General features: G+C 47.0%; 1 protein-coding gene across 2 annotated transcripts in view; it reads left to right on the forward strand.

The window, feature by feature from the left end:
- Positions 1-5,898, forward strand: part of YWHAE (tyrosine 3-monooxygenase/tryptophan 5-monooxygenase activation protein epsilon) — a 45,074-nt gene extending 39,176 nt beyond the window's left edge. Inside the window, exons 6-7 of one of the 2 annotated variants that reach the window (XM_055130330.1) lie at positions 3,132-3,175; positions 4,902-5,898. In XM_055130330.1, coding sequence (XP_054986305.1) covers positions 3,132-3,139 — 8 coding nt within the window. In that variant the 3' untranslated portion in view covers positions 3,140-3,175; positions 4,902-5,898. The remainder of the gene's footprint in view (positions 1-3,131; positions 3,176-4,901) is intronic. The other variant, XM_004604988.2, reaches the window with a different exon arrangement.
- Positions 5,899-24,410: the final 18,512 nt, after the last annotated feature.

Consider the following 24,410-nt stretch of genomic DNA (forward strand, 5'->3'; position numbering starts at 1 on the left):
CCCTATGCACTGTACTATTGCTGTGGTCTCAATTTTTAAAGATTTTATTCTCTTATTTCCACAGAAAATTTTGACATACTGAACAAGGAAGGGGTAGACACACGTAGGTGTTGGTGATATGGGGATGGTTGTACAAATGTCAGTTTTAGTTGTAAAATCTCTGAGAGTATATTATTCAAACAAGCAAGTAATGCATTGATTGAAATTAGCTATGGTTTCCGTTGGCCAAAGGAACATATGCTGCATTCTTTTAAAAATTGAGGACATTTTATTTTTTAAAAATTTGTGTTTGTGTGTCTGGAGTGATAGCACAGAGGGTGGGGTGTTTGCCTTGCATAGGGCCAACCCGGGTTCAATTTCCAGTATCCCATATGATCCTCCAAGTACCGCAAGGAGTAATTTCTGAATGCATGAGCCAGGAGTAACCCCTGTGCATCACTGGGTGTGACCCAAAAAGCAAAAAAAAAAAAAATGCTCAGGGATTACTCCTGGCTCTGCACTCAGAAATCATTCCTTGGAGGTGCTGGGAGGACCATATGGGATGGCTGGGCTCGACCTCTGAGCTGAATGCAAGGCAAGCACCCTGTCCACTGTAGTGTCATTCCAACCCTAGCTAAGGACATTTTAATTGGCCACTACTGATGGATTGGATAGGCAAGTCCTCTGTCATTTGAGCTGTCATCCAGGCTCTACATGCTGTACTCTGCAGAAGCATTTATATAGATTCTCTATATGGGTAATACAGTATGCATGTTGTCAGTTGTTTTAGGAAGGATAGTCAAGTTTTTCACTTGAATTGCAATACTAAAGTGAGAGTCAGTGACTCAGCTTTTAATGCTAATAAGCTCTAAATTATTTAGGTATTTAAGCAAACCAGGTTAGGCATAAGATAGGTTCCACTGGTCATCTTCTGCATACTTTACCAGCAAAGCCGGTGGAACAACATGGTTTTTTAATGCCACATTTCAGATAACCACTAGGAGTATGTGATGCGGAAAACATACCTTACTATCTCTGAACTAACAACTTATGGTCCCTTCAGCTTTAAAATTCTATTTTCCAACAATAGTTACTCAGAAAAATGACCGAACTGTTGTGGCCTCTATATAGTCATCTCTCAACTCCATTGAGATAACTGCCTGTTTGAGGGAATTAAAGGGAAATGCGGTGTTGGTAAGCACTATCCCTCTCACCTTTGGAGATAATGTTTTTCCCCTCTTTTCTGCTGCTTTTTTTTGGGGGGGGGGAGGTCATACCTGGCAGTGTTCAGAGATCACTTCTGGCATGCTCAGGATTGAATCCTGATGGCTGCATGCAAGGCAAATATCTGATCTACTGTACGAGAAAAAAAATAATTCAGACTATTTCTAAGCATTTTCCCCCAGGAGTATTGTTCCAGGGCCCATTCTCAGTGATTCCAGCCTGAGTCTGGGTTTGATGTGTTGGGTGTATGGGCCTTGAGTGCTGGAGGCTGGGTGGGGCCTCTAGAGTTCTCTGGGGATCAGACCTGGGATTCCCAAGTACAAAAGATGCACTCTAGCCCTTTGTCTTTTTTTGGGGGGGGGGGTCACACCTGGCAATGCACTGGGGTTACTCCTGGCTCTGCACTCAGGAATTACCCCTGGCAGTACTTAGGAGACCATATGGGATGCTGGGAATTGAACCCGGGTCGGCCGCGTGCAAGGCAAACGCCCTTCCCGCTATGCTATCGCTCCAGCCCCAGCGCTCTAGCCCTTTGAATGGGTCTTCCTGATGCATATGTACTGTTGGTACCTAGGCCCCTCCCCCAGCACATTTATCATAGATTTCTCGTTCATGAAATTCAGTTACCTTATATTCATTATAATTGAACAGTTATTTAAATTGGGTTGGTGCAAACTAAGAGCTTTGTCTAAAAATATATAGTATTTTGAACTGTAGGGGCTGGAGTGATAGGGTGTTTATGGATAGGGTGTTTGCCTTGCACACAGCCAACTCAAGTTCCGTCATGGGTACTCCATATGGTTCCTTGAGCCCAGCAGGTGTGATCCTTAAGCTCAGCCAGGAATAAGCCCTGAATGCAGGGCCCCCTTCCCCAAATTATGAAACTGTAGTACTGAGATAATAGTAAAATTGAAAAAAATGGATCCATGGGGTGGGGAGAAATGAACTGGGGGTCCAGATAGATAGTTCAGAAGGTCAGGTGCTTGCTGTATGAGTGGCCTAGGCCAGGTCAATTCTGGCACTGAAGGGGGCCTTCTCACATGGCCGGGATTCCTCTTGAGCACAGTGCCAGGAATAGCCAGCCCATGCACCATGAGGTTGTGGTTCTAAAACTCAAACAGACAGCCTCCTTCCCCCAACACCTGTGTGCTAGGAAATGAATCACCAGTTTTCCAAATGTGTAAGGTATCAATGCTTTATTAAGTTGTTTTTTTATGATGGAAGCAGTGTAGTGTGGTTTTATTTATTTATTTATTTTTAGCTTTTTGAGTCACACCCGGCAGTGCTCGGGTTACTCCTGGCTTTGCACTCAGGAATTACTCCCGGCGGTGCTCGGGGGACCGTATGGGATGCTGGGAATCGAACCCGGGTCAGCCGAGTGCAAGTCAAACGTCCTACTACCTGTACTATTGCTCCAACCACTAGATATTTAATTATGAAAAATATCAATATTTGAAGGTTTCTTTATAAAGAAAAAAGTTTACAAGCTTTTACTTCTGTAACTTAATTGTGGAATGTGTCCATGTCTATTCTAGTGTGTTGTAACGTGATTCCTAAAGATGCTACCACCTTTTCTTATCAAGTGATTTTAACTCTTTTCTTATAACTTGTGATTAGAGAACTGTTTGCTATGTAAGTCCATAGAGAATTGTGTGTTCTCACTAAACCCCTCCTACTCCAAAACATAGGATAACCGAGCAAAGAAAAACTGATGAAATTTTTCTGTTCTTGTATCATTACCTTTTAAACAGTATTTTCTTAAAGGTAATCGGAACAGATTATTTCTTGAGTGAAGTTTGTATAAAAAAGACCAGATTTACTGCCCTGCCTCCAGTCATTGATGTTTTCCTTTGTCCTGCTCTTAGCTTATTTTCTTGTAATGTTGCTTTCACATGATTGTTCTCCCTCCCTTTCTCCTTGCAATATAGATTCCTAAAGGAAAATCCAACTCTTCCTTTCCTAAAATCTCTTTGTAAGTCATTGTCATGGCAGTGAATTCTGCTTTAGTTTTGGTTCTTCACTAATCATGCTTGCATATCATCCTATTGCTTACAAAACTGCCTGTCTATATTTCAGGATTATGCAAAACTTAAGATGTACAAACTGCTACACCTATTTATCACAGTTTGAGCGTGAACATATTTGTGCCCAAGTTACTTGAAAATTTTGGCAATTCTTTGCTTCTGAGTGAATTAGCGTGTGCTCTTGTTCTGTGTTAACCACGTATTGGCAGTGTGTTGTAGTTAAAGATGAAAGTAAATGTTTCTATCATATTCTGAGTTCACATTATTGTTATTTGTAAATCTTGTTCTTAGGGGATTAATTGGGTGGGCTTTCAGTTTTTTTGCTCAGGAAATGGTTTTCTTTCCTTTGCATGTCTTTTTCTGCATAGAAACCCAGAGTCTTTACCATTAGTCCCTTTTTGTAATTACATGTCATTTCAGTGTTAACCATGGGGAGCGGGGCACATTTCTGGCAGTGCTGTGGGCCTCTGAGGCTACACACTGGTGCTCAGGAGGCAATCTGGTGCTGGGGACTGAGCCAGGGCCTTGCATGTGTAAGGCATGTGCTCTAGCTCTGAGCATATCCCTGACCTTATGTCACATTTTTATCACAAGCAATTTTTCTTAAATGATATCTTAAACCCCTGATGACATGACTGCATTTACCATTTGTTTTGGAGTTCTTTAAGACTGTCTTAAAACATTCCTCAGGATAAATACTTGGTAGGCAATTGGCTTTAGTGTCAGTTGACCATCCTAGTTAATTTAGTAAGCAAGTTGGATGGATTGCTTAAAACTATCAGGGTTGTTGGGTTTGTTTTGAGTTAAACTAGTAGCTGCAGGAATGAAGTGGCTTATTAAATAAAGCACAGTAGACTGTATCTTGTTCTTTTATTTTAAATTTTTTTTCAGCCAGTGCCTGCATGTTTATTGTGGCTGGTTTACTTAATGCTTATTAATAGGGAGATGGTTATTCAGTGATTAGGCTGGCTTCCTATTGCATGTCATAGCGGAACTATGCAGTCTAATCATGTTCAAAGGGAAAAGAAAAATGGCATGAGACAGCTGGTTCAAATGCCCTTCTTGAATAACCTCAGTAGTCTGGTTTACTTGGAGCATGCTCTTTTGCTCTGGAGTTTACAATTTTGATTATGGTTGTATGAAACCAGTAAAGATACAAAATGTAAGCTATGTCTTGACAACAATCAAAACCCTCCCTCTAAACATAAAAAACTCTTTTGAAGCATTTTGTTGCTTAGTTATTATGAGATATTTTTAATAACCGAGTGCTTAAGTAAGTAAATTAGATTCTGGAAAAAAAATCTGCAAAAATTAAAATTATATGTTGATTCTTGAAGAGGTGAGGTTATTGAGAAAAGAGTATTTTGACCCAAGATATACATGTAAGCTTGAAAACCATTATGATTGGTTATTTTGGCTGTCTACTTTGAGCTTACTTAACATTAAAGTCTTTACAATGCATCAGTTTATTTTCCTTATCCTGATTATTGAGCTTTCAGGACCTCAACTTGGCAGCGTCTCTTGACTAAGGCATCTCTGGTGTCAAGGATACTAGAAGCTCTTTGCCTGTCTTTTTATTAATACCTACTATAGCAATATTGAGTTTATGCTTGGAATGCCTTTGTTTCCACAGTAGTTTAGTTGGAATGAAATAATTGTCACTCTTCTTTGCAGGTGAAGAGCAGAATAAAGAAGCGCTGCAGGATGTGGAAGATGAAAATCAGTGAGACATAAAAAAGCCAACAAGAGAAACCATCTCTGACCACCCCACTCCTTCCCATCCCATCCCCTTTGGAAAGTCCCCCATTGTCACTGAGAACCACCAAATCTGACTTTTACATTTGGTCTCAGAATTTAGGTTCCTGCCCTGTTGGTTTTTTTAAAAACAGTTTTCAAAAGTTCTTAAAGGCAAGAGTGAATTTCTGTGGATTTTACTGGTCCCAGCTTTTAGGTTCTTTAAGACACTAACAGGACTGCATAGAGGCTTTTTCAGCATTACTGTATTGTCTCCTGCCAGATGTGGCAAGATCACCATTAGAAATGGAAATTGCATTGAAAGCCATTAGATGTCTAGTGATGCAAAACATCTAAGCAAGGTGAATCACACTATAGAAGCATATGTGGTATCATTTTTCTTTTTCTAATTGTTTAAATCGAGTTTTATACCAATGTTTAAAATTAATTGGGTGTTAGCTTGAAGTGGTTAAAGGTTGGGAGTTTGTTGTAATGGTTTTCCTGTAAAAAAGTGTTTCAAACTCTGCTGAAATGTTGCTGAAAAGCATGGTGCTGGTAACAGTTCAACAATCCGTGGCTGCTCATTCTTGCCTACTTTTACTCTCCCTCTGAAGCAGGTTAGCATTGAAGGTGGTATGGAAAAGCCTGCATGCGTGTTCAATTCTTTGTTTCTTCTCCTTCCCTCCCCCCAAGACCCCACTCCCCTTACCCTCCTTCGCTCGCTCAACCTCTTTTGTTCAGTATGTGTAACTTGAAGCTAATTTGTACTACTGGATATCTGACTGGAGCCACAGATACAGAATCTGTATTGTTCTTACTGAAACACAGCATGGAATTAACATTAAACTTAAATAAAACAAACCTAAATTAAAAATGCCAAATACTATTGCGCCTCCATCCTTTATCCTTCTAAAATAAAATCTTTAGTCCAAACACATTGATGGTATTGTTTGCCTGACTGTGAAAAGATTTTTTTCCCCCTTCCATAAAACATTTTTGTCTGTTTCCCAAAGATAATGTATATTTGGGGAGATTGAGTTTGAGTTGCCTCTAGTCTGGTGTTGTGAAGAAATCTCAGTAGTCCAAGTCTCAGTGCATTACTTTCCTATTTTCTAAATCAGGTAACAATATAGTATTTATTTCAGTCCATAAGTACAACATATATATATATATTGACTTGGTAATTAGTAGGTGGGGGGCTGTCTTTAGCACGGGATATTTGTTTGTATAACCAAATAAGGCTGAATGTGTCAGGATGACCCTTGGACTGAGATAGTACTCTGCCTCTTTCCCCCACCAGGATTGGTGACATGAGAGAGTCATTAAAATTCATTCTTAATAGTACCTGTACTTGTGGTAAAAATAACAGCATAGTGGTTATTACCAGAAGCAATGTATAAGCAGCTTCTAGAGATTGTATAGTAATGTTTATAGATAGCATAGATCACTCTAGCAAGCATTTACATCTGATTGGAATGACTTGTCTACAATTGATGTACTCCCGATTTTTAAACCAGTTGACTTGTTTTGAACATTGAGATTGTTTTCAATCTTGCTATTATAAATGGTGCTGCACTTAATTCGTTGTAACAGTTTTTACTTTAATATTTGCATGTGTATCTGTATGTTACATTTCTGGATTTCCTATGTCAGAAAAGCAGTTTTTCAGTTGGTAAATACTGTCCGTTTCTCTTCAAAGGGATGGCTCTACTTTATAATCAACATGAGAAAATCAACATATGAGAAATCATCATCACACTGGACTCATTACTAAATGAAATGTTGACATCCTGGGCTTATGTTCTTAGTAAAGATTTAGGAGGAAAACAAATTAGTGATGTCCTAGTAGTTTTTCTTATTAAAACATGTTCTGTTGGTAATTGCAGTAACTTCTTTGTGAATTGTTCCATCAGATAAATGGAGTTGATTGTATTTGAATCACAATTTTGTCTTAAAGCTCTCCAAGAGATTTTCAGATCTGTTCTTTTTCTAGTCATTTCCAAGCACCGTTTATCTTGGTCGAAAATGGAAGGAGCTCATAGGAATTTGGTAGCTCTAAATGACTTACAGAAAGCCACTACATGGCCTGTAATCACTTAACCACTTAAAGAAACCACTAATGGGATATAGTTCCTGTTTCCACTGTAAACCCTTTTGATGCATGGATACCTGAGCTTGAAGAGTAAACATAAAAACAGTGGCAGTTTTACAAAATGGTTTAGCTTTCAGGGATATATATGGTTCAGAGGGTTGGAACATGCTTTGCAGCATGCTTTGCTCCTGGGGTGGGTGGGGACCTTGGGTTTGATCCCTGGTACTATGTGGATTAGGCATCCCTAAATGGAATGGTTTATAAAGGTGATTATGTTAATTCTGTTTCCTTTTGGGGAAAGGGTAAGGGACCACATCCGGTGCTCAGGAGTCGCTCCTACCTCTGCACTCAAATGACTTCTGAGGACGCCCTGGGAACCATATGGGATGCTAGGGAATCGAATCTGGGTTACCTGGCTGTGTGCAAGTCCTGCAGTTCCCTCTCTATATTTTCAGTTGAAAGTGTTCTTTAGTTGTAGGTAGAGATGTAATGAATTACCAAGGATGTGGTCATCTTGGTAACCGCAACAAAGTCATTGATGGAGGAGAGTGATGGGCAGTACGGGAACTTGCCAAACATGGTCATCCAAGATTTGGGGACACAACTAGAGAGAGGACTTGTGGACATTGCCTGTCAAGGGACTCACTGCCATTCAAGTCCAGGAGTTTATAAAATGTTAAGAGTACTGTTTGTGTATATCTGTACTTGGGTCCTGGGATGACCATAAAAAGCAAGTCTCTCAAATTTGCTGTTCCAGAAAGATGAAACTATGTTCCATTAGATCATTGTTAGTGGAAATTGGGATAATTGTAAAAATAATACCGGGCACTACCTAAAGAATTGACAGAATCCGTAAGCAAAAAAATTTGTAAGCAAGGTCTTAAATTTGCTTCTTTTAATAGAGTGAGTCAGGAGGAGAAAGCATGCTGAAAAATAAGCTGTGTTGAGGGATTTATTTGCATCTTTTTGTGTGTGGTGATTGTGGCGGGTGCGTGGAGCACACCTTAAAACTAAATCTTTTTTTTTTTTTTTTTTGCTTTTTGGGTCACACCCAACAATGCACAAGGGTTACTCCTGGCTTTCAGGAATTGGCTTTCAGGAATTACCCTGGCGGTGCTCAGGGGGTCATATAGGATGCTGGGAATCAAACCTGGTCTGCCGGGTGCAAGGCAAACACGCCCTACCCACTGTGCTATTGCTCCAACCCCAAGACTAAATCTTACGGTTCAAATTCATTTTCAGCCACTGGGAAGATGCGGGTATTCAATGTTTTTTTTTGGGGGGGGTCACACCCAGCAATGCACAGGGGTTATTCCAGGCTCATGCACTCAGGAATTACTTCTGGTGGTGCTGGGGGATATGGGAATGCTGAGAATCGAACCCAGGTAGTCCACGTGCAAGGCAAATGCCCTACCCACTGTGCTATTGCTCCAGCCCCTATTCAGTTTTTTTTTCCAGGTCACACCCAGCGATGCACAGGAGTTATTCTTGGCTCTGCACTCAGGAATTACTCCAGGTGGTGCTGGGGGACCATATGGGGTGCTGGGAGTCGAACCCGGGTCGGCCGCGTGCAAGACAAACGCCCTACCCGCTGTGCTATTGCTCCAGCCCCTATTCAGTGGCTTTTAAGAAGTGGCCTTTGTAGTGTCTTGGTTAATGCTTTGGGAAAGATCACTCAAGTACCGACTGTACCAGGTTATAGGTACTGGTCAATGAAAAAAAAAGCTAAAAATTGTACAAATACCTTACCATAAAAAATTTGTTTCTCACAGTTGAGATGACAAGTGTAAAATTGTACAACTGGGATAGGGTGTACTGCCCAGAGGCTTTCTCCCTTTCTCAGCTGTTTCTGTTTTTTCCAAATTGGCTTTCCATTCGCTGCTGTATTGCTTGTGACTGAATCACAAAGACCCTCCGCTTTTTAAAGTTTTGGCAATTTTTTTTTCCCCTCTAAAGAAAGCTTTCAAACACATACATCTCTATACATCTCTAGATAGTGTTTGGTTTTGGCCTGCACCCACCTGTGCTCAGGACTTGTGTCTCTGTGCTCAGGGATCGCTCCTTGTGGGGATCCAGGAGGATGCTGGGGATCAATCCAGGTTACTGCGTGTGAAGCAAGCACCGCACCTGCTGCACTATAATTGGTCTAGCCCCCCTAAACACTTTTAATCTGGTGGCGGTGCTGGGGACTACCCAGCACTACCACATGCAAGACAAACATTACCACTGCCTGACGACCCTCTAAAGAGAATGCAGAGGTGTGGAGAGCCTGCGGGTGGAGCACGTGTGGGCCTGGGCTGGTCCTTGGCACCGGCTAGTTCCCCCCCCACCCTGCACCTCCAGGCGTGCTCTGCAGTACAGAGCTGGGGGTAGCTTCAAACCCTACTCGTCCCAAACAAATTCCACCTTAGTTGATAATTGGGCAAACATTTAGTATATTGCAATGGGTAAATGGAGAAGCATTCTTACTGTTTCTGCTATCACTTGTCATCCGGTTATTCATCGATTTGCTCGAGCGGGCGTCAATAATGTCTCCATTTGTCCCTTTTGCTTGCTAGTGTAGCCCAATGGCTCGCCCCAGGATCATGAAGAGCCTCGAAACGTTTATTTAGGGTCTCGATGAAGAAATCGGATCATCTTGTAAGTGGGCGGTCACGTGATCTTTTGACGCCCTGTGGAATCCAGTCGGTAATAGCTCTATCTAGTCCAGTGGTCGTATCTGAATCTCATTACGTGTCTGGCCCATCTGATTTTTGACACCTTGGCAAACGAGACAGCGTCCCTGATTCTTGATTGTCGACGGAGGTCGGAACTCCGGATTCCTTCTCTCACTTGGGTAGAACGTGATACTCCAAGCATAGCTCTTTCGATTCCTCTTTGGGATAACCGAATAGTGTTCTCATCCTGTTTTCATAGGGCCCAGGTCTCTTGAGGCATATGTTAGTGCAGGGAGAACGGTGGAGTCGAAAAGATATGCTTGGAGCCGGAGGTTCTTTGTCCTCTTAACAACTTCTTTAAGCCGGAGGTTCTTTGTCCTCTTAACTTCTTTAACGTTCTTGAAGGCGTTCCATGCTGCTCTCCTCCTCCTGTGCAGTTCTGGCGCCAAGTCATACTGTTTCTGGTATTTTTATTTTTAATTTTTTTTTTTATGCTTTGGACTGGAGCGATAGCACAGTGGGTAGGGCGTTTGCCTTGCAGGAGGCTGGCCCCGGTTTGATCCCTCTGTCCCTCTCAGAGAGCCCAGCAAGCTACCTAGAGTATTCCACTCACACGGCCGACCCTGGTGTATTCGATATGCCAAAAACAGTAAAAGTCTCACAATGGAGATGTTACTGGTGCCCACTCGAGCAAATCAATGAACAATGGGACAACAGTGCTACAGTGCTTTTATGCTTTGGGGCCACAGCGGGCTGTGCTTACTTCTGGCTCTTCTCTCAGTAGGGGGTAGGGAGACCATATGTGTGGTGCTGGAGGTAGAACCCAGGTCAGGCACATGCAAGGCAAGCACCCACTGTACTATCTAAGCTTGCTTTTTGTTTTTTTTTTTTTAATTTATTTTATTGAATCACTGAGATAGTTACACGCTTTCATGTTTGGGTTACAATCTCACAGTGATCAAACACCCATCCCTCCACCAGTGCACATTCCCCACCACCAATATCCCGGGTATACCCCCCCCCTTTGCAGCCCTCCCCCAGCCTCCATGGCAGACAATATTCCCCATACTCTCTACTTTTTAGACCTGTTTTTAAAGTTTAAAGAATGGAAAGGGAGCTGGAGAGAGTAGAGCGGATAAGGTGATTACTTCACAAGCATAGTCTGGGCTCATTCCCTAGCACCACATGGTCCCCTGAGCTCTGCTGGGAATAAACCTTTGGGTTGTGACCCAAAAACAACCTCCACAAAATAGTACAAAATAGAATTTTTTTTTTCTTTTTGGGTCACATCCGGCGATACACAGGGTTACACCTGGCTCTGCACTCAGGAATTACTCCTGGCTGTGCTCAGGGGACCATATGGGATGCTGGGAATCGAACCCGGGTCGACCGCATGCAAGGCAAACACCCTACCTGCTGTGCTATTGCTCCATCCCCATACAAAATAGAATTTACACAAAAGGAAAACACCTAACCACTCAAAAATTAGAACAAATATCCTAGAAGTTCCCTTATGCTCTTTTGGTTCAAACTCTTACCCCCCGAAACTGAAGCCAGTGTGTTGGTCATTGCTGCTGATTAGTTTGGCTTGTTTTTAACCACACATGGAATCAATCTACAACTTACTGTGGGATTAATTTATTTCAAGGTTACATGGTCTTGTCTGCCAGTTATGGATGAGCAAGTTTTGGAATATTAGAAATAATGTGAAGAGCACTACTGTCTTTTAGGGCATACCATGTAAGAATGGAAATACTGGGCCATAGGGATGATTATGTTTAGGTTTATTAGTTGCGCAAGATTTTCCAAAGTGGGGCTGGAGTGATAGTACATTGGTTTTAGCGCTTGCCTTGCATGTGGCTGATCTCAGTTCTCTTCAGCACCACATAAGGTCCCCCATGCTCTGCCAGGAGCACAGAGCCAGGAGTCAGCTGGATGCTCACACAAGCTGGGTGTGGCCCCCAAAAAACCAAAGGTTTCCAAAATGTACCTTTTTTTTTTTTTTAAATTCTTCCCAGCTAGTATCTCAGGCCCACTTCTTCACAGGCATGGAATGTTCTCCCTTTTTCAGTTGTAGCTTGGGTGGGTGGATGGGGGCAGGGCTAGAGGTTTCTTTTTTTTTTTTTGCTTTTTGGGTCACACCCGGCGATGCACAGGGGTCACTCCTGGCTCATGCACTCAGGAATCACCCCTGGCGGTGCTCAGGGGACCATATGGGATGCTGGGATTCGAACCCGGGTCGGCCGAGTGCAAGGCAAACACCCTACCCGCTGTGCTATCGCTCCAGCCCCCTCTTTTTTTATTTTTTTTTACTTCGTTTGCATTTTCTAGCTGACAGATCAAGCACTTTCATATGTTTATTGGACATTTGGAATTTTTATTTTTTGTCATCCTAATGGGCTGGAGCAATAGCACAGTGGGTAGGGCATTTGCCTTGCACGCGGCCGACCCAAGTTTGATTCTCCCATCCCTCTCAGAGAGCTCGGCAAGCTACCGCACGGCAGAGCCTGGTAAGCTACCCGTGGTGTATTCGATATGCCCAAAACAGTAACTAGTCACAATGGAGACGTTACTGGTGCTCGCTTGAGCAAATCTTGATGAATGACGGGACGACAGAGCTACAGTGCTACAGTTATCCTAATGATTTGTAGGATGTCTTTAATATATCTAAGAGTAGAGTATGTCTATGGAGTTCTTATCGCAGTTATCTTGTATTCTCTACTCTCTCTTAGGGGGCGGGTGTGGGCCATCCCCAGGCGACTTCTGGTGGGATTTGCTCCCGCCAGTGCTTGAATTACCCACCATGCAGTGTTGGATCGGACTGGAGCTCCCGTTATAGCCTTTCATTCTATCTCTGACCCTCTGCCCTCTTAATTTTTTGTGTCAATTATTGAATGAGCCCAGCATGTCACATTTGTAAAGTATGCCAGCCTCTTCTTCCCACACACCCTGGGCTTGCTCCTAGTTCTGCACTCAGGAGTTTCTCCTGGCAGTGCCCCGAGGACCACATATGATTCTGGGAGCTAACCTCTATTGGCTGTGCGAAAGACTGTCCACTTCCCTTATAAGGTTTCTTTGATCCCTGCCCCTCGCCTCTTAATGATGCGTACAAGGAGCAGGTCTTAATTGGAATTTATTTATTTATTTATTTGGCTGGAGCGATAGCACAGCAGTAGCGCATTTGCCTTGCACTTGGCCAATTCCTGTGTTCGATTCCTCCACCCCTCTTGGAGAGCCTGGCAAGCTACCGAGAGTATCTCACCCGAACGGCAGAGATTGACAAGCTACCCGTGGTGTATTCAATATGCCAAAAACGGGCCGGAGCGATAGCACAGCGGGTAGGGCGTTTGCCTTGCACGCGGCTGACCCGGGTTCGATCCCCGGCATCCCATATGGTCCGAGAAGCACCGCCAGGGGGTAATTCCTGAGTGCAAAGCCAGGAGTAACCCCTGAGCATCGCTGGGTGTGACCCAAAAAGCAAAAAAAAAAAAAAATGCCCAAAAACAGTAACAATAATCACAATGAAAGACGTTACTGGTGCCTGCTCGAGCAAATCGATGAGCAATGGGGTGACAGTGACAGTGGTTTATTTATTTATTTATTTATTTATTGCTTTTTTGTGTCACACTTGGTAATGCACAGGGGTTACCCCTGGCTCTGTACTCAGGAATTACCCCTGGAGGTGCTCAGGGGACCATATGGGATGCTGGGAATCAAACCCGGTTGGCCGTGTGCAAGGCAAACGCCCTACCCTCCGTGCTATCGATCCAGCCCCTGGAATTTATTTTTAAGTGCTTAATAGACCTTAAATACCTCCCCAAAGTATTGTTTGATCCATTGTTTGGATCTTGAGTCAATTTTCTGCTTGGTTCAAACTAATTAAAATTTTTTCCCAGGAGTTAGGATGTGGCTCTGTGGTAAAATACCTGTATCAAACATGCAAGGTCCTGGGTTCCATTCTCAGGAGTCAAAATTTTTTTCCTAGGACTATTGAATTGATTGACTCGGTTGTTGACCTACTGGTTGGCTTGTCCAAGTGCCAGTGTCAACACTATAGGTTTAAAATGAGGATGTGACTCAGGGAGAGCATAAATTCTGCATATAGACAAGGCTCTGGGTTCAATCCGTCGTCCAGACAAGATGCAGTGTCTGGTCGTGTAATCTAGTTGTTTTGTTCTTTAAGCTAGTGTTTGTTACTTTCGGCTCTTTGAATTTCCATATTGTAGATTTTAGAGCTTCTCTTCCTTCAGTAGTAATAAAACCTGAGGGTTTTTTTTTGGGGGAGGGGTCACACCCAGTGATGCCCAGGGGTTACTCCTGGCTCTGCACTCAGGAATTACTCCTAGTGGTGCTCAGGGGACCGTATGGGGTGCTTGGGGATGGGGGATGAAACCAGGGCCAGCCCCAGGCAAAGCAAATGCCCTACCTGCTGTACTGTCACTTCGGTCCCCAAACCTGAGACTTTTCTTAGGTTTTTGGCAGGGATCACACATGATAGCAATGCACAGACCATGTGGTTCTGGGTGTTGAACTGGGGTCTCTCCTACGCAAATGCATGCCTGCCCTTTGAGCTATCTCCCTGACCCTTAGATTAGATTTTTTTCTTTTTTGCCTTTTAGGTCACACCCAGTGATACTCAGGGTTACTCCTGGCGGTGCTTGGGGGACCATATGGGATGCTGGGGGTTGAACCTGGGTCGGCCGCATGCAAGGCAAATGCCCTACCCGCTGTGCTATCACTCCAGCCCCATTCTCTTAGATTTTTGAATCTACACATCTACTTGAGCTTGAATTTTAATATGTTTAGGCTATATGTGGGGGTAGCTCAGTGTTAAGAACACATGCCTTATAGGTCTGAGTCCCTTTTCCCTAAAAATAGACTTCTTTACACACATATCGTTCAGTGCATGACTGTATATTTTTACATTTTTTTTTTATTCCTGCTGGTCCTCAGGGGACTATGCAGTCCTGGGATTGCACAGTATGACAAAGTATGCCCTCCAACCCTTTGAGTCACTTCCTGGGCCCAGATCTCTTAATTAAAAAAAAAAAGTTTGTAATTTTTCTATGGAAGCCTGATACCATTTGTTGATTTATTTTTAGGTATTTTGTTATTGTGTGGACCACACTTGGGAGTGCTCTGGGATGCTCAGTGGGGTCACCAAGGCCACTCCTGGCATTGCTCAAGGGACCATGCAGTGCTTGGTATTATATCTAGGGCCTTGCACATACAAGAATGTGCCCTCTGGGCTGGAGAGGTAGTACAGTGGGTAGGATGCTTGCCACGCACACAGCCAGCCCAGGTTTGATACCTGTCATCTCATATACCCTTGGTATGGTCCCCTGAGGCCACCAGGAGTAATCCCTGAGCATCACCAGGTGTGGCCCCAAAACAAAACAAAGCAACAACAAAGAATGTGTCCGACGACTTGAGCCATATTTCCAGTCCCAGGTATTTGATTCTTATTGTTTTAAATAATATTTTTTATAGTTTTAATTGTTCCAGTATCAATTAGTATTGCATATTGCACTATAATTCTGTGATCTTGCTATATTAATTTTAAAATTTTGATTTAGATTCTAAATATATCTTAACATTTGATGAGAGCTTTGTTTTGAAGATTGTCGACAGTATAAATTACAGGGGATTTTGAGCATAGGAGATGATTCTGTTGGCCGAGGCACAGGCTTTGCATGCAAGAGACCTGGGTTCGATCCCTGGCATCATATGGTCATCTGGGCACAGCCAGTAGTGACCCCTGAGCTCTGAGTTGGGAGTAGCTCCTTAACACCACTGGGTTAACTGATCTCCCTCCCTGAAAAAATAAATTGATGAATTTTCCTTGTATGTGTGGTGCTGGGGAGTGAATTTAGGTCCTTACACACATAAGGCATATGAAAGCGATTGTACAGCAGGTAAGGTGTTTGCCTTGAACCCTGGGTTCGATCTCTGACATTCCATAGGTCCCCCAAGCACCACTAAGAGTAATTCCAGAGCATCACTGGTTGTGACCCCAAAGCCAAAAAAAAAAAAAAAAAAGGAAAGATTATAATGCACATATTTGCTTGTGTGTATGCTCAGCTATGTGTGAAAGTAGATTTTGATTTGTTTTTATTTGGAGGTCATACATGATGGTGCTCAAGGTTTACTCCTGGCTCTATGCTTAGGAATCACTTCTGGCGGGGTTAAGGTGACCACATGTGGTGCGAGGGATCAAACCCAGGTTGACCATGTATAGGGAGTGTCCCACCTGCAGTACTATCCAGTCCCCAAAGTATGTGTATGCATAGAGATGATATCAGAAATGAATGACCTAATGCACATCAACCATAGTGCACACCAACCACTTCCTGTGTGCATAGTATTGCTGGCAAGAAAAAAGAAGTTACAGGGCTGGAGATTGTGACACAAGTGGGCCACAGGTTTGATCCTTAGGCACCTCACAGCCCTGCAAGCCAAGGCCGGGAGCCCCTGAGTGCTGCTGGCTGAGTACTGCTGGGCCCATCTCTGAAAGTGATTCCAAACCCCCAGCACTTCTGGAAGAATCTCTCCTGAGCCTTAACTATTTTTGTTGATGCTAGCACAGGAAGATGTGTACATATCATGTTAAATGAGGAAAATAAGATTTGTAACATGCATAATCATATATAGGTAAGACAAAAGATTCTGCATGTCTTTAGAAATTTTCTGGAATTTTTTCAGTAAGCTTTATTGCAGTATAAATACATGCACATATATATGTTATCGTTGAATAAATTTTATCATATTTTAAAATGATCAGCAGAATAATCAGTATAGCCTTATTCTCTTTTTTTTTTCTTTTTGGGTCACACCCGGCGATGCACAGGGGTTACTCCTGGCTCTGCACTCAGGAATTACCCCTGGCGGTGCTCAGGGGACCATATGGGATGCTGAGAATCAAACCCGGGTCGGCCTTGTGCAAGGCAAATGCCGTATTCGCTGTGCTGTTGCTCCAGCCCCAACATTTGTGCATTTGCTGTACAAAGTTACTGCGCTCACCATAACTAAAGTGCCCTGGCCTGACACCACCATTATTGAGCACTTCTAGCCCATCTCTTCTTTCCCCTCCTCTTCCTCCACTGCTAGGTAATCTTAGTTTTGCAGCAAAGGTTGGGTTTGTCTTCATTCGATATTGTCTATTCTCTTTTTTATATACCACAGATGATCCTTCCAATATTTATCATTTTCCCTGATTTACTTTTTTCTTTTTTTTTGCTTTTTGGGTCACACCTGGTGATGCACAGGGGTTACTACTGGCTCATGCCCTCAGGAATTACTCCTGGTGGTGCTTGGGGGACAACATGGGATGCTGGGGACCGAACCTGGGTTGACTGCATGCAAGGCAAATGCCCTACCTGCTGTGCTATCGTTCCAGCCCCATTCCCTGATTTACTTTATTTGACATGATGCCCTCCAGTCCCATCCAAGTTGCAGCAAATTGCAAGAGTTCATCCTTTCCTACAGCTATATAGTACTCCATTGTGTATATATATCAGAACTTCTTTATCCATTGTCTGTTGTTGGACTTTATTTATTTCCATGTCCTGACTATTGTAATCAGCACATCAAACATAGGTGTACAGACGTCTTTCCAAATGAATGTTTTTGCGTCCTTGGGGTAAATGCCAAGAAGTGGGGTTGTTGGGTCATAAAGAAGCTGTTTCATTAATATTTTGGAGGGATGGACAGGGATATGGGATTTTGGGTCACACCTAGTAGTACTCAGGGGTCATTCCTGGCAGTGTTTGAAGTGTTTCAGAGATTGTGAGGCCAGGGACTGAACCAGGCTCAACCATGTGCAGTTCAGGTGACTTACCCCTATGTATCTCTCCGGCACTCATCTTTTTTTTTAATTTTAGCTTTTTGGGTCACACCTGGCGATGCACAGGGGTTATTCCTGGCTCTGCACTCAGGAATTACTCCTGGCGGTGCTCAGGGGACCATATGGGATGCTGGGATTTGAACTCGGGTCGGCCGAGTGCAAGGCAAACGCCCTACCCGCTGTGCTATCGCTCCAGCCCCACTCATCTTTTCTTATTTATTTACTTATTTTTGCTTTTTGGGTCATGCCCAGCAATGCTCAGGGATTACTCCTGGCTCTGCACTCAGGAATTATTCCTGGCGGTGCTTGGGAATCATATGGGATGCAGGGAATCAACCTGGGTTGGCTGCATGCAAGGCAAATGCCCTACCCATTGTGCTATCGCTCCAGCTCCTTTTCTTGTTTTGTAGAGAAGTCTCCAAACTGTTTTCCACAGAGGCTGAGCACATGACATTCCCACCAAGTGTGAACTGAGAGAGTTCCTTTCACCCACATCCCTACCAACATGGGTTGTTTTCAGTGCTTTTGTTCTATGATGTTCTCACTGGTGTGAGACGAGAACTCAGTGTTGTTTTTATTTCCCTGGCAAGTGACAACACTTTTTTCATATGCCTACTGGCTGGCCATATGTTTCCTTCAGGGAAGTGTCTATACATCTTTTCATATTAAAAAAATCTTTATGAGTGCTGTGTATATCTTGGAAATTACCCCTTTATGTGGTATATGGTGTGCAAATATTTTCTCTCAGTCAGTAGGGTGTCTTTTTGGTTTGGACCGAATAGAAATTCGATTTTTTGTTGTTTTGTTGTTGTTGTTTTTGCTTCTTGGGTCACACCCGGCGATGCACAGGGGTTACTCCTGGCTCATGCACTCAGGAATTACTCCTGGCGGTGCTCAGGGGACCATATGGGATGCTGGATTTGAATCCGGGTCGGCCGCCTGTAAGGCAAACGCCCTACCCACTGTACAATGCTTTAGCCCCAAAATTCGGTTTTTGTTTGTTTTGGAGGCACATCCATCTGTGCTCAGGGGTCACTCCTGGCGGGCTCGGGGAAACATTTGGGGTGTCAGGGACTGAACATGGGCTGGCAACGTGCAAGACAAGTGCCCTACTTGCTATACTATGGCTCTGACCCCTGGCTTAATGCTTTACACTCCTCAGAGACTCTTACAAGTGGAACTACTGGATCTTATGGCATGTCTGTTAAAAAAAAAAACTAACACTTTTTTTTTTATCATATTAGTGTCCAAAGAGGTTGCACCACTCAACATTCCCAGCCTAAATGTTCTAGGTTCCTCCCCTCCACTCTTCTCCTGCACTTGTTGTTTCTGGCCTTTCCCCCCTCTTCTGGGGGCAGGAGCGTATCTGGGCCACACCCAGCATATGCTCAGGGCTTACTCCTGGCTCCACACCCAGGAATCACTCCTGGTGGGCTTGAGAGACTGTATGGGATGCCAGGGATCAAACCCAGGTCAGCGGTGTTCAGGGCAAGCTCCCTACCCGCTGTGCTATCACTCCGGCCCCGGTGGCCTTTCTGATGTAGCCCCTCACTCTGCTGGAAGGTGGTTCCTCACTGTCATCAGGAGCTGCTCGGTCTTGGGGCGCAGGTGGAGGCTCATTCCCGCGTGCCTGTGGCCCTCTGCGTGGCCTCGAGAGAGAGGTGCCTGCTCGTCTGCCCACATCTATGGGGTTGTCTTCTTAGCTGTTCAGGGTTTTTTTTGGTGGTGGGGGGGTATTTTAGGGTGAGACACACCCAGTGATGCTCAGGGGTTACTCCTGGCTCTGCACTCAGGAATAACTCCTGGAAGGCTCTGGGGACCACGTGGAATGCCGGGGATCAAACCTGGATTGGCCATGTGCAAGGCAAGCCCCTTCCTTTTTTCGCTTTTGAACTTTTGTTGTTGCTTTTTGGGTCATACCCGGCGATGCACAGGGGTTACTCCTGGTTGCTTTTTGGGTCATACCCAGCGATGCACAGGGGTCACTCCTGGCTCTGCACTCAGGAATTACCCCTGACAGTGCTCAGGGGACCATATGGGATGCTGGGATTCGAACCTGGGCCGGCCATGTGCAAGGCAGATGCCCTACCCGCTGTGCTATTGCTCCAGCCCCTGCTTTTTAACGAGTCCTCTGTAGCCTTGGATATTGGCCTCTTACCCTCTATGGTATGGAAATATTTCCTCATCAGTAGAATGTCTTTTTGTTTTGTTTTGTTTTGTGGCCACACCGGGCTGTGTTTGGGGCTCACTCCTGGCAGGTTGCTTGGCGATCATATATGGTTCTGGGGCTCTAACCCTGGTCAGCCGCGTGCAAGGCAAGCGCTCTCCTTGTCATATTCCCTCTGCTCCTAGGATGTCTTTGCTTGACGGAGCATCTCTTTTGCCGTGCAGAAGCTTTTTAGTTTGATGTAATCCAGCTGGCTTATTGGGGGTTTTGCTTGTCGCTGGCGTCAAATCTCAAGAGCCCTCGCTGAGATGTTTGGTCTTGCGGTGCTTCCTCAGGTGGCCGCCCAGAGGCCACACACCCGAGACCAGGAGCTCGTCTCCTGGAACGCAGTGGTGTCTGCAGATGTGCTCCAGCTGGGGTGCTCGCACGTCTTTACAGTAATTGTGCTCGTGGTGGGGCAAGGAGCACTCTCTTAGTTGTGCTCACACAGCCTCGGCAGCCTGGGAATCCCTGGTGAGGCCACACAATGGCTCAGAGCACCGGGCAGTACCGGGCGTGGAGCTCACAGCCTCACACTGTTCAGGGCAGCCATTTCCCACAGGCCCCGCTCCATGTCCCAGTGGACAGGTCTAGTTTTCCTTGTCACTTGTCCCTCCATCTGAAACCATCCTAGGACTGCCTGCACGGCCACCTCCCAATCTTGCACACGCTGCAAATGACCCGTGGGAGAGTCACTGATAATATTCATGCGGGTAGGGTGTTTGCCTTGCACGCGGTCGACCCGGGTTCGATTCCTCTGCCCCTCTCGGAGAGCCCGGCAAGCTACCGAGAACATCTCGCCTGCACGGCAGAGCCTGGCAAGCTACCCGTGGCGTATCCGATATGCCAAAAACAGTACCAACAAGTCTCACCATGGAGACATTACTGGTGCCCGCTCGAGCAAATCAATGAACAACGGGACGACAGTGCTACAGCGCTTCCCAGACCAGAGCTGGGAGAGAGTCCACACTATCTCCCTCAGGAGCACGCACGAGGCTTGTGGGCAAAGAAGGTGTCACTGATCTCTAAGATCTCTGCGCCACCAGTGGAGCCTGCAGTTCCCAGAGGGCTTAGCTGATCCCCAGTACCCCCAGAGCCACAGTGCAGAGTAGTAGAATAGTAGAGTCCAACAAGCCCCTCCAAGTCCTCCCCAGAGACATCAGCGTGGCATCCCCTGCATCTCGTGCCAGCCTCCGTCCATCCACTCAGCAAATGCTCCTGGAGGCCACTGAGGCCACTCTGTGTCCTGGCCCGGGCTCTGTGCTCCCAAAGCCCAGGAAGGGCAGGGGCGGGTGTGCAGAGCCACACGCAGGCTCTGGCGACCAGCACTGGCCGGAAAGGTGCCCGGTGGGGCTGCGGAGATGGACAGGCCTCGGAGCAGACACCTGAGATGGGACTTGGATGAAGGTTCTTTGTCACGAAAAACAGGATCTGCTAGGGCAGGGGAAAGGTGTCAGCTCAACCCCCAGTGCCACATGGTCTCTTCACTCTTGAGCACTGCTGCCATGGCTTACCCACCATAACCCCCTCACCCCCCTCCCCAAACAACCAAACACCCAGGGTCTGGCCTGGGGAGGTGGTTCAAAGGGCTGGAGCACACGGTTGGTTTGTGGGAGGCCCAGGTTCGATCCCCAGCTCCACATGGTCCCCTGAGCACTGGCAGGAGTGACTCCTGAGTATTACAGACACCCATCACACATATGCATGCACACACATGCATGCACGAATGTGATCAGCACCAAGATCTGGCTGTGATAACGGAAGCTGAAGGACATTCTGGAAAGGAGTCAGTGGTTGAATGAGGGGTGGGGGCCCGGGGCTGTGAAGGCGGCACTAGGACCTGGCTGAAGGGGGGCCTGGCAGATGCCCCTGGGAACCCAGACACTGGAGTGTTGGACCCTGGGCACGATAGTGCTCGGGCCTCGTTGGCACAGCACCACCACCGAAGGGGCCTCCACTGTGGCCTGTTCTCTGTCCCAGGTCACATCTGTGCCCTGTCAGCTCTGACATGCAGTTTCGTTGGGGTCTCGACATGGGGCACCTACACCTGCCCCACACCCCGGAGCAACCCGGGTGAGCATCGCCAGAATCACCTCCGACTCCCATGTGCCTGATCTTGCATGAATTTTCATTCCTTGTGCCTTCAGGATCCTTCATTGTCGCCAGATGGGGCCACATTCCATACGGGGGCCAGACTCAGGCGGCCCCTCCATACGGTCAGTTCTATACGGGGTCCAGTCTCAGTTAAGCGGCTCCTGCCCTCCTTCTGTCCTCCAGGCACATGTCCCCTGCCCGTGTCTCCCACTGCCCCCCCGCCACTTGCTCTGGCTGCACTGGCCCCCTCAGTCCTGCCAAGCCTGTCCGCACCTCGAGGGACCCAGAGTTGTCATGAAGCATCTGGCAGTGCCCAGGGCTGAGTCCTGGCTCTGGGCGCAGGGATCCGTATGCAGTGCCAGGGACGGAACCTGGCCTGGCTGTGTGCAAGGCAGGTGCGTCGCCCACGCTACTGTCTGGTCCCCCACAGAGTCAGTCCACGGGACGAGATGATGGGCTAACGGCCGTTCTCTCATTCTTCCCGCCCACCCCTCCAGATCTGCCAGAATGAGTCTCCCAAGCCATAGGGTCGCAAGGATCATTTCCATTTACTTTGGATGATATGTCATTATAAATATTAACAAATAAGACTTAAAAATGACATCTTCAGGTAGGTCGGACAAAAGTACAAAAACCGTGTGGGGCTGCAGTTTAAGGGCAGTGTCTGTAGCCGGCACGTGGCGAAGCAGTGCACGAGAGTCTGCGAGTTCATGCATCGGGGCGTTCTCTTGGTTGAAAGAACAAAGGGCGGGACATGCACAGGTGGGAGATGCAGTTCCTCGCGCTCGCCGCTAGAGGTCAGGAGGTTACCGCCTCAGATTGGAAGACAGGCCGTGGGGGGGCCGAGTGTGGGGGGTGAGGGTGGATGCAGCGCACTGGGCGACCCCCAGGTTACCGACACCTGATTTTGGTTTTGCTTTTTGTTTTTGGTGGTGCCAGGGCCCCGTATATGCAAAGCAAGTACTTGCAACCCTGATTCTGATCTTGATGTCCAACTTCCTGTGTTTGTGGGGCCCGAGGGGTCAGTGGGAGGGAAGAGGCCAGTTCAGGGTCCAAGGTGGGCTGACACCGCTCCTTCTCAGGGCCCTGGCCCAGCACCCCTTCTTTGGCCAGTGCTGGCTGTCCCACCTTTCAGGACCAAGGACGTGCTTTGCCCGGCCTGGGGCAGCAGAGAAGCCAGACCCAGCGCCAGGAGGCCCATGTTTCTGCCCTGCCGATCCCTGCGCAGCCTCAGTTTCCCTGAACTAGCGAGGAACATGAGCCCGATGAGGGCCAGGGTCCCTTCTAAGCTCTGCCGTTCCGTGTTCCCTGACAGGGCTCCCGCACGGGCAGAGCTGAGATACGAGAGCCCGTGTCCTGCTTCCAGGAGAGAGGGGGGACAGAGCCTTGCCCGCAGGCCTGGGGGCCTCTGAGAAGAGTCAAGGGATCCAACTAACTGTGACGCGGCCCAAGGAGGAGGCGAGGGCAATAGAGAGCCCCGTGCTCCGCCCTGTCCCTGCTCTTGCCAAGGCTTCACTGAATCTCTGCTGAGCTGCAGACAGTCGAGGAAGGGCCTGATCACTGTCCCCGGACAGCCATGGGGGTGGCAGGCAGAGGGCCTGGGCCCGTGTGCTGGTCCCCACCCTCCAAGCTGTTTTTTTTTTTTTTGTTTTTGGCCATACCCGGTGATGCTCAGGGGTTACTCCTGCTCTACACTCAGGAATTACTCCTGGGGGACCATACGGGGTGCCGGGGATTGCGCCCGGGTCAGGGCATGCAAGGCAAATGCTCTACCCACTGTCCTATTGCTCTGGCCCCCCTCCCCATTGTGTGACCACAGGAAACCTCTCAGCCACTCTGAATTTGTTTCCACCGGGGCTGACTAAGCACCCCCAGGACTGGGACGTGCGGTGGAGACTGCAGCAGACCCCAATTCACTAGAACTTCCCCGGGGCAGGGGGCTCCAGGTGCACCCACAGTCCCAGGGCGGTGTGCTTGGGGGCTGGAGGTTGCTATCTCCCCTGCAGGCTGGGAGGGGCTGATGGCACTTGGTGGCGGTTGGTCATCACCCCAGGCCTCGGACGGTGATGTGCTTTGTGTTTGCAGCAGAAAGCCCACAGGGCCGTGGGGGCCATCGGGGTCACGGGTGGGCAGCAAGCAGGGGAGAGCTGAGCCCAGGACCCCCACCTCCCACTGGGGCCTGTCCCAGCACCTGGAGGGGACAGGGGTCCCCAGGATCCACCTGCTCTGCACCCCACACCCAACCCTGCATCGGATGGGCCAGCAGAGGGAGGCTCAGGGACCTCTGGCTCTTCCCCTCACAGGACACTGGGCCCACCCATCACCTCGCTCAGGGGAGAGGGTCAACGTGGAGGGGGCCTGGTTCTGAGGGCTGAGCCTGACCACACACGCACCCCCTGCTGGGTCCCGCCCGGTCCACTGTGAGCTGACCTAGTGGTCAGGGCTGGGGGCCCTCCTGTCTTCTGTCCTGGCCCCCCCTCCCCAGGTCCCACCTTGCCTGTGACGCTCTGCCCTGTCTGTCCCCCTGCAGGTCTTTTGAAATACCCCCTCCTCCAGG

Source organism: Sorex araneus, chromosome 3 (assembly GCF_027595985.1).
Source record: "Sorex araneus isolate mSorAra2 chromosome 3, mSorAra2.pri, whole genome shotgun sequence".
In the NCBI taxonomy this organism is placed as follows: Eukaryota; Metazoa; Chordata; class Mammalia; order Eulipotyphla; family Soricidae; genus Sorex; species Sorex araneus.